Source organism: Lagopus leucura, unplaced genomic scaffold (assembly GCF_019238085.1).
Source record: "Lagopus leucura isolate 7727_CA_CO unplaced genomic scaffold, USGS_WTPT01 Super-Scaffold_100001, whole genome shotgun sequence".
NCBI lineage: Eukaryota > Metazoa > Chordata > Aves > Galliformes > Phasianidae > Lagopus > Lagopus leucura.
Genome location: NW_024962262.1, coordinates 102,454,797 through 102,465,422, shown reverse-complemented (window position 1 = coordinate 102,465,422; position 10,626 = coordinate 102,454,797). Strand labels below are relative to the sequence as shown.

The 10,626-nt window shown below is 41.8% G+C and overlaps 1 protein-coding gene across 1 annotated transcript in view; it reads left to right on the top strand.

Moving 5' to 3' along the window:
• Positions 1 to 238: 238 nt before the first annotated feature.
• Positions 239 to 10,626, top strand: part of LOC122178132 (alpha-2-macroglobulin-like protein 1) — a 28,674-nt gene continuing 18,286 nt past the window's right edge. Inside the window, exons 1-13 of the mRNA XM_042868103.1 lie at positions 239 to 445; positions 1,552 to 1,714; positions 2,063 to 2,115; positions 2,954 to 2,971; positions 3,470 to 3,629; positions 4,463 to 4,547; positions 4,969 to 5,083; positions 5,901 to 6,012; positions 6,423 to 6,532; positions 6,944 to 7,111; positions 7,464 to 7,694; positions 8,085 to 8,148; positions 8,943 to 9,088. Coding sequence (XP_042724037.1) covers positions 239 to 445; positions 1,552 to 1,714; positions 2,063 to 2,115; positions 2,954 to 2,971; positions 3,470 to 3,629; positions 4,463 to 4,547; positions 4,969 to 5,083; positions 5,901 to 6,012; positions 6,423 to 6,532; positions 6,944 to 7,111; positions 7,464 to 7,694; positions 8,085 to 8,148; positions 8,943 to 9,088 — 1,632 coding nt within the window. The remainder of the gene's footprint in view (positions 446 to 1,551; positions 1,715 to 2,062; positions 2,116 to 2,953; positions 2,972 to 3,469; positions 3,630 to 4,462; positions 4,548 to 4,968; positions 5,084 to 5,900; positions 6,013 to 6,422; positions 6,533 to 6,943; positions 7,112 to 7,463; positions 7,695 to 8,084; positions 8,149 to 8,942; positions 9,089 to 10,626) is intronic.

Sequence of the window (10,626 nt, the reverse complement as noted above, 5' to 3'; positions counted from 1 at the left end):
GAATTTTTGTTTCTGTTTCCTTCAGTCTCTAGCACTCTAGGTAGACTCGCTGAATTCCATACCATCAGCTATTCTTCCTGCTCTTTCAAATCACTCCAAAAGGCAGCAGAGTCATTCATGTTGTCTCTCATGGCTGTGAGTTAAAATATGAATAATCTTTTTGGGGGGGGTCTACTAGGAAGAAACCTTATGCCCAGGTATGTTTTCTCTCTGAGCCTTCAATCTGATGTAATCTCTGATGTCTTTTTTCCTCTGTCCCAGACATTACCTGGTAGTTATCCCTGCAGATCTCCGTTACCCATCCGTTCAAGTTGCCTGCCTCCATATCACCTGTTATGAAGCAAAGATTCAAGTAAAGCTGATCCTGGAGCGCTTTGCAGGACGTGATCTTATAGTGCAAAAAACCATCCAAAAGGAGAAAACTTTCATGTGCACTAAGTTCTGGGTGAGCTACCCTAGGCAAATGCCATCTCTTCAGGAACTGTAAAACCAGGAATTGTAAAAGCCAGTGTTGTTAAGGAGAGGCTCTACTTTGCCTTGGAGCGAGTCTGCTAGGAGAATAGATTATTCTTACAGATGTGGAGTGGACAGCACTTGGTCAGCACTGAATTGCCCTTCTGAATCTAACTTTTCATTTGAAGTCACATTTGTTAAAAAACTACCACACTACTTGTTTCCTTCTCCTCTATTCCAGACCAGAGCAGCTTTAGCTCATCTTCCAGGCTTGATAAATCCCTTGATAATCTGATCTAGTGGGTGGCAACCCTTTCATGGGAGGGGAATTGGAACTAGATGATCATTAAGGTCTCTTCCAATCCATGATACTCTGAAATACTCATGCAGCTCCAGGGATAAAGCTTGAGGAAATGAAGGTTTGCACAACATAATCTACAGTTTCTGTAGGAACTGCAGTCAGGAAGCAGCTCAGCTGTTCAGCTACTGACCAGCAGTTGGATGGAAGTAGATATGCTTGTTATTTCTAAACAGCATCTTACAGCTCATTCATTGTTGGTGAGAATTTGGTTAAGATCTATGATAGGACAATCACACCTAAGTAATATTTCTTCTATTATATACTGTATTCTGTTCTGTGGCTGCTGTGGTATTTTGTTGCATGAGCCAGGAATACCCCGTGGTTAGCTCTGGCATTCTGATCTGGCTTTCTTACTTATACGTGTTACAGAGTCTTGAAAGTCTAGCATTTGAAGCTATGCCAAATAGCTCAGTGTCTGTCCTTTGATTCCATGTTGCTATCTCCCATATTTCTGGCATTTTCTTATTTTCCTGACACTCCCTTTCCTATCTCCAGAGATGAAGTTACTTAGGCAGTGGGAAAAATTATGGATTTCATGATATGCAAAGCCTCCTGGTTGAGTGTAGAATTCAGTGAGATTACAATACCATCTGAATTCAGGTATTGAAAGGGATGACCTGGCATGGGTGGAAAGTGACAGGTTAGCTTTTTTCATTTCCACTTTACTGTCAATTCCTGCTATGGGCCCCCAGAAGTAATATTACTTGGTGGCTGCATTCTTTTCTCTCTTTGTAAAGGTTGCACCTCCAGCTGATGGCCCAGAGGAGATTGCCACTGTCAGACTGATTATTACTGGTCAAGGGGTCAATATTGAGGAGAAGAAAAAGGTCCTGATCCGCAAGGCAAGCAGTGGCACCTTCATTCAAATGGACAAGCCCATCTATAAACCAGGGCAGACAGGTGAGAGCTACGTATGAGAGCAAGAATAGATCCTAGACTTTTTGCTAGTAAAATCATATGAAGAGACTGCAATTGCTTGAAAATCATGGAAGGCCCTAGCAGAAGTTTTCGAGAAGACATTTCTTATTGAAATGATATTTTCAGTGCCTGTGATGTCCATCCTGTGCTGACTGTGTAGCTGTAGGAGACAGTAGGTAATTACCCATGCTATCTTTCTTGGGAGAATGCCCATGTGAATTTTATCAGATGTGTACAGTGGAGACAGGGTCTGAGGAGACAGAAAGAATAGGGGTCTGCAGGGAAGGATTGAGAAGTGACAAATATATTCCCTGATTTCCTTGCTTTCAGTGAAATTTCGTATTGTGACTCTGGATGAGGACTTCATTGTGCTTAATGATTCGGTAAGTTAGCCCTGCAATCTGTGGAAGAGACTTCGTGTTCTATGCATTAATCCTACTTCCTTTCTCCTCTGCATATCTGCTAAAGTTCTAACTGTTCCTTGTCCCCTGCATTCATTCTGATGAATATCTGTAGGAGAATAGTAACTCAGGGAGCTGGAGACGTAATCCAGGAAGATGGGAAAGATGTTCTTGCTCCTGTTAGTAAAATAGTCCTTCAAGCACAAGCATGGCGCATACTGATTTACATGGTGATGTTGTCATATGAGGAGTGAGTAGTTTGGAAGTTGGAATGTCTGATTAGACATTAAGAAAAAACTCTTTCATTTTGAAGATATCGAAACAGATACTCAGAGAAGGCATTTTTTTTCCTTGGAGATGTTCAACACTTAACAAGAGAAGGCTGAGAGCAACCTGTTCTAATAAGATAAACTTTACCCAAGGCATTGGACTAGATGACCTCCAGAGGTTCCTCCCAAGCTACAAGATCTTGTACCTCTGTGACTCCTTTGAGATACTGCAGATGAGCCAAATCTATATTGGTTTTAGCAATCTAGCAGTTCTCCTGATAGAGAACTCTGTCAGGATGTAATTAGCATGTGCTAGGTGACCTTTGGATTGATTTTCCCTTTCTCTCTTTCCAGACATTACTGTAATGAATCCACACTGCATTTCTCCTTTGTGGTGACATCTGTGTTCTTTATATTGTTTGTCAGTGCTCTAAATATCCAAGTTGCTATTTTCACACCCTTCTCAGAAGTCTCTGCATCTGAAGTACCTTGTATGTGTTGCTGGCACTTATTTCTCTCTTTTAATGTTTTCACTTTTCTTTCCCTCCCAGATTTCCCTGTTTCTCCAGGTGAGTGATACTGAAATCTGATGTTACATTACTGTTGATAGCAGCCATTTCACTGGGCTATTCATTTACAGTTCACGGTAGATTTTATGGATCTGTAAGTAGAACGGTAGAACATCAAGATTACTTAATCTAATATACTACACACAACCTCTGTGCCTGTTTTTGCACTTGATGTTATGCTCTTAGTTACTGGAATGGAAATCTGAGTTGCTCCTGAAGTGCAAAACTATAGACAGATCAATTTAGACCTTTATGTTAACAGGTTGGAACTGTAAAGGATATTTCCTTGAGATCAGCATTTAGAGAAGTGTAGAAGGGGATTCAGATGCTGACAGCAGAATGTAGCATATTATCTTCAAAATTTCTCGACCGTACTGTGCCAAACCTTGTCCCTTAGCTATTTTTCTAACTAGCACTGAAATCTTGAAGATGGTTTTCTAGAGACTGTGGATCACTGAGATGCTAGAACAATTGCTTCTTTCTCTCTTGTGGGTGTAGGACCCCAAGAACAACCGGATAGAGCAGTGGCTGAATGTGGTGCCGCAGGAAGGCATTGCGGATCTGTCTTTCCAACTAAGTGATGAGCCTCTGCTGGGGACATATGTTATCAATGTAACCAACAGGAAAACATATGGCAGCTTCACCGTTGAGGACTATGGTATGAGTGCATGAGGGATATATATGAAGTGAGAGACGACTTCAGTCTCTATTCCATGAATCTGGGTTTTTATTTCATTATAACCATCCTGCGAGCAAATGAAGAAAGTAAAAACATCATAGAAGAGAGTCTGAGCTGATGCTCAGGAGAGAGATTGCATTTGAGACCTTTGGTTATTGTATAGGAGCAATTCTGCAAGGCCCTAGACTTTTGACACAACTGATTCCTGAAGATGGCTGTATCAGACAAAATAAGGTCACTGGAATGGGCTTTTCAAAAGAATATGAAGTCCAGTGCCACTTATTTTATCATTCCATAATTAACTCTGCTGGGAAGTTACTGCAAATAGCTGTCTGAACTTGAGGGATATGGACATAGAATTATAGAATTACTATAGAATTATAGAATCATTAAGGTTGGAAAAGACCTTTAAGATCATCCAGTCCAGCTATTCACCAACCACCAAGATTTCCCACTAACCAATGCCCTTCAATGTCACACCCACGCTTTTCTTGAACACCTTTGGGAACGGTGACTCCACCACCTCCCTGAACAGTCTGTTCCAATGCTCAACCAATATTTTGGAGAAGTTTTTCATAACATCCAACTTGAAAATCCCCTAACATGTTTGAATTTTAATTTGGAAAGGAGCCATGGACTAGATTCGAATTTGTTAAAGAAATAATGGAAATATTCCCTTTCATGTTTTAACTTCCTTTCTTCTCAGTTTCCTGTCTTATTCCAGCACAGTCTGTCTTCATGTTGATTCCCTGGAAAGGCTGTCCTTGGCCAGTGTTTCCTACAGTTGTCTGTTTTTTTCTTTTTCCTTACAGTGCTGCCAAAATTTGAAGTGATCTTTGAGACACCAGTGGTGATTTATGCACTAGATAAAACTTTTCCACTTCAGGTATGTGGCAGGTAAGGGTTCTACTTGGAGAAGTGGGCCCTATGCTAAATTCTGACCAGAGGCAAGTACATTTCTGTGCAGGTATCATGAGACTCAGAGGAAATTTACTGCACTTCAGTTACAGCAGGTCAGAATATTCCACGGTATGTCTTTGAACTTTAATGCAAAACAAAACATTCCTAAAATTATCTTGTAATTTGATTTCTCAGAATAGTCTGATACTAATTTTATCACAAGGCTCTTGATCTTATATCACTGCAGTGTTCTAGCTTGATCTTATTAAATGCATCAGGTCTCTTGGGCCTGTACATCTGCCATATTTGTGATACATTGTGAATAGCCATGATTAAGTATACCTAGGCACACAAAGCAAGCACTAGTGTTTTCACACTTTGTTTGAATATCTCTTCTTTTCCTTGCTTTCTTAAACAGATACAGCTATGGGAAAGCTGTCCAGGGGATGGTTTATGTGAGCCTTTGTCAGAAAATATCCCAGTTCTTGCCCAGTGCTTCGAAACCTGATCTCTGTCAGGAAATCAAGAGCAGGGTGAGTTGCATAGCAGGAGCTGAAAACAGTGAAAGTTGTGGTGAGCCCCAGGCTAACACAAGGCTGCTGGAGCTAGCTGAAAAAGCAGTGGTGTCACAACTTGGTTTTGGCTACTTGATCACAAGTCTGCTGGTGCTGCCTCTTAGTAGCTGTATCTGCTATGACACTGTGCGTATCAAGTGCCTGCTCCACATTCTTGACTGCTATCTGTACCCAGCCTTTTTCTCCTATGAATGGGTCTTCTCAAGTTATATATAATAGCATCTAGAAGACTAAATCCATAGAATTGAGGGCACTTCTCTGAAGAAGTCTTCCTCTTACATGGGCAACATACTGGTAATGCTGATTCCTTTGTCAGACACAAGAGCTGGTGGGAAGCCCCTGTCTTGCAAATCCTCATAACACTGCAGGAGCTGAGACTTTGCCGTGCTGAATGTCACAGACTTTGTGCAGCCTGCTTGGACCTTCTCTCTTGCTAGGTGATCTGAAGAAAAACAAACAAACAAACAAAAAAAGGGGGTCAAGTTCTGCAGCCGTAGACAGATAAGCCCCAAAATAGCAAGATCTCAAGACCATTAGAGTGACACATTTGTATATTCCTTTAGCCTTAGGCATCATCCTTTCCCTTTCTCATTTTCTGTTTCCTGCCTCAGGACTTAATTTCTCTGTTACGTTTTATACCTTCCATGGACCTAGATGTCTTTGATCTGGTGCTTATTTTCTTATTTGAGCCTTGCATTGCTGTTCCTGCCCCATTTGGATAATATCTGACATAAATGCCTTGATCAGACCACTCTTCCTCTCTCTGGGATTTCAGACAGACAAGATGGGTTGCTTCTTCACAAACGTGACCCTATCCTTCAGCCAAGACTTGAGGTACTATCGGGACAGCATAGTTGCAGAGGCCTCACTGTTGGAGGATGGCACAGGTAATTATGGAAATATCTCTGGGAAGAGGCATGGGAAGATACACTAATCGTAGCAAGAATGCCACAGACTTTCAGGCTAGCAAGAGCTCTGAGGTTTTTGAGCCCATTGAGGCCTGCTGTCTAACCTCATGGATATTGTTAGAGCCAAAAATTCCTGAAGGCATGACACACTCAGAATGTCTGTGGTCTAATCTCATGTAGCAAAGCTTAGGGGCCTTTCTAAGGGATAGAAGATAATGTGAAGGAGACCAGATACCCAAAGCCTTGGACAAGTCATCTCCTTGGTATGAAATATATATGCGCATGTACATTGGTATTACTGATTATATTATTCTACAGGCAACTTGCTGACAGGCTCATGGTTTCCCTGATTTCCTCCCTTATGTTTCTGTCTTACTGATGTCATTCAGAGATACAGGTCAATGCTTCCCACAAATTACTCATCTCCAAGATTGGCGGGATGGCCTTGTTTGATGATGTGAATTCTTACTATCACACTGGAGAGATGTACAGAGGGAAGGTAATTCCCAGTTATGGTCTTTTGGAGAAGACAGCATGAGAAATGCCTTCACAGAGTCTGCTTTTCCAACCCCATATCTAGCAAGGGCTGGAATATTCAGAAGTGAGAAAAACATCCAAGACCTTAATTTGCCAGATAAACCTTGAGTAGTAGCAGCTCTGGGCATGCACTGGGGGATGTAAACCCAAGCACTGGGAGTTTCAGCAGCCAGGAGGCCTTTGCAATAAAGGGGTATTGGGATTTTGTCTGTGCCTAAATGTGCTAATGGGAGGTTACTGGTAGCAGAATTGTTAGGGATTGGAGGGGTGACCTTCCTGCTAAAATACTGCAGAAATTCTGCTACTGGCTTGGAGGAGATTATGTCCACTGAACAGTCTTCTATGTTTCTATCAATCACCATGGTATTCTCAGATCAAAGTCATTGACTACAAAGGCGAGATGCTGAAGTACAAAAATGTCCTCCTTGTAGTAAGTTTTGGTGAGCAGCAGTTTCAGCAAAAGTACATCACTGGAGACACTGGAAGAACTTCATTTAGCCTAAACACAACTACTTGGAACAGCACCCCAGCCTCCCTGGAAGTAAGTGAAGAAAATTCTGTATCATTGACTATGAAAGTAAGGGGTAAGCATGCTTCTCAGTGTGTACTGTCTCAAAGACAGTTCCGTTCTGAGGGACTAAAACTCCAACTCAAAACACCTCAGTATGTTGTGGGTCTTGATGCTTATTCTTTGAATCCCAACAGCTTTCCTCATGAACTCTTCACACAGAAATGTGTGTGACAGTGTTGTCAAGAAGTGGCCTGAGCTTTCTGACATGCAACAGCTGGATTGATTTGCAACTGACCTGCTTAACTAAAGAAATTATCTGCTGTTTGTGTTTTGTGGTTGTTTTTTTTTTTGTTTTTTTTTTTTCCTTTTTCTCTCTTACCAGGCAAGTGTCCTGCATCAGGATTTGGGTGGGGAGCCTGGGACAGTTGATTTGAATTACCAGAGAGCCTCTCATTTCATACATCCATTCTACAGCACCAGCAGGAGTTTTCTCAGTATTGTCCGTGTGCCAGAAATGATGCCTTGTGGTAAAAAGCAGGCTATCCAGGTGGACTTCAGAATTTACAAGGAAGACCTGGAACATGGGCCCAAGCGTGTAATTTTCTCCTACCTTGTAAGTTCTTGAAGAAGTGCTAGTACTGATGTCTCAAGACACCATATCAGAATCCTCCACAGGTTCAAGCCTGATACCGGATAGCTTTGGCTTGGCAGTTTGACAGGTAGCCCCATCATGGGGCTGGATCCTGGTTTTAATTCTGGGACTGCAGAGCAGAATGAAAGGCAGCACCTTTCTTTTGGGCTCTGCACAGATGCAGGACAGGTATTGACCTTTTCTATCCTCCAGCAAGTCCCCTGAACTTTTCATGTTACCTAAGTGTGAGAAAAGCTCTTATTCCCCTCACATACCCCATTTAACTTCCAGTCTCAGAAATACACAGGTCTGCATAGTGGTCTCAAAGACAACATGATTGGCATTCCCTTCCCTTTTTTTATTCTTTCATAGGTCACAGGGAAAAGTGGAATAGTTCAGGCAGGTCAGAAGACTGTTTGGGTTGGGCTGCCAAGAAGTAAGTGCACTCCCCTGTTATATGTCTAGAAAGCATTCAATGTTCTGTGGCATCCCTTTCTATCTGGATATGTGGTATAAGCCTCTGCAATTTAGAGCAATTTGCAACTTGATCATCCTTCTTCTATCATTTCCACGCAGCTTGTATTTCTAGCTTTCACATTTCCCTTTTGTTTGGTGCGAAGAAAACAGTCCTCAACATTACTTGACCTGCAGGCTCATATGCCGTTGCTTTCATTTTCAAATAAGTCTCCCTTAGCTGCCCTTCCAAAGGGCATGAAAAATAGCTTTTCCCTCTATCAAAACTCTATTGCTTTGATTTGCAATTGTGCCTACAAATAACCTTTGAGTAGATAGGATGCCACATCTTATCATTTTGATGGTTGCAGACTGTTGATTGACTGTTGTGTTTTATCTTTGACATAATTATAATCTCAATTATATGTGCTTTGAGGCAAATACGACCTCTTTGATGATAAGATGGAAGGCTTTGAAAGATACCTGAGACTCTCATTCTTTGTGTAGCTAATCCTGAACTCCAAATAATTCATTCATCTCCTCAAGGCAATAAACAGAACCAGTACAAGGCAATAAACAGAACCATCTTTTGCAGATCTTGAATACTAAGTCTAGAGATGTACTGATTGGTTTCAGTGGTCTTCAGAAATCGCTGTGGTCCTGAAGTAGCTGAGGAAAGGAATTAAACAGACATGTACAGAAGGACAAAAGCTGATCAGAGTCCCTTTCCATTATCGAATTTACTAATTTCTCTTGTTCCCTCTCTCCTCCATCTAGTGCTGAAAGGCTTCTTCTCCATCCCTGTTACCTTCAGCTCAGTCTATGCTCCAGCTCCAACACTTATTGTTTATGTTATCTTCCCTAATGGAAAAATCATCGCTGATTCTGCCGTCTTCAGTGTCTCCTTGTGTTTCAGAAATAAGGTAGGATTTTTGTTGGAAGCTATGACTAAATGTGAGAGGGTAAGTGTGGCTGCTGCAATCAAAAAAGAGACTGAAGAATACATAATTTGTGTAGCTCTATGTGGCTGACACCATGTCTTGTTAACTGCTGTACATGTACAGTGAAGGGAGTTGCAATGTCCTGAGCACTGTGGGAGCTGCTGTGGGATGCAAGACAAGTGCTGAGGGAGTTGACAGATGTGACTGTGAAACTACTCACTATAATCTTACTTGATTAGGACAACTGGAAAAATTGTCCAAAGACTAGAGGAAAGCAAATGTCAGTGTTATTTTCAGAAAAGAAAGGAGAATGCAGAAAACTATTCACTTTAATCCCTGGTAAGGTGGTGGAACAAGTATGCCAGAAAAAAATTTCTGGACACATGAAGGAGAAGAAAAATTGTCAGGAGTAGTCAGCATGGATTCAGCAAGGAAAAGTCATTCCTGACCATCATTAGCAGCTTCTACAGTGAAAGCACCAGCCTGATGTTTGGGAGTAGAGGAGTGAACATTGTCTTCTTCGACTTCAGTAAGGCCTTTGACTGCCTCCCATAAGATCCTCATAGAGAAACCGTTAAAGTATGAGCTGGATAAGTAGACAGTGAGGCAAAACTGCTGGATAGTGGTCAGTGGTGCAAAATCTAATCAGTACTTTTGTCTACATTAGACAAATTATTGCCAGCAGGTCAAGAGAGCTGATACTTCTTCTAAAGGGAGGATGCAAAGAGGACAGAAACGGGCTTTTTTCAGTGGTGCCCAGTGCCAGGACAATTGCCAAATGGCACTAACTATAATACAAGATGTTCTATCTAAATATCAGGAAGCATATATTTACTGTGCAGGTGATGCAGCACTGGCACATGTTGCCAGAGAGACTGTCGAGTTTTCTTGTTGGAGACTGTCAAAAGTCATCTGGATATGTTCCTAGGCAAACTATTCTAGGTGGCCCCAGTTGAGCAGGGTGATTGGACCAAATGACCTCTACAGGATCCTTCCGTCTTTAGCCCTCTGGTTGTTCTGTGATTCTCTGTTGCAATGTTGCAATGTATTGGCAGAGAATATCTGTATCTGTCTCTGTGGATTCTTATAGCAAGTGTAACCCAGTAGGGGAAAGTCCAGCACAGGTTATTATTGTGACTCCCATGAGAGCTCACAGTTGCTCTGCTACTGAAGCAGACAATTCAATTTCTTGGTACATGATACTGAAAAAGCAGCTGACAACGGCTGATGGAAGAAACAAGTTTTATTGGCCATTAAGAATACCTTAGTGGTCATTGTGATATGCATAGGAAAATGCTTCCTTGGCTGTGTTTTGCACTCCAAAGGCTAACTTCTGAGGACTAGCATTGCGTGTGCTCCACAACTTTGTATCTTCCAGGGACAGTCAGATTCAAGCTAGGATACAAACTGCTGCAGGAAACTGAGACCAACTCCACAAAAAGCCTGGAGATAAATACTAGGCTTATTTTTAATGTGGAGCTCCAAAAGGAGCAGAAAGCAAGCTGTGTGAGGTGTGTCAG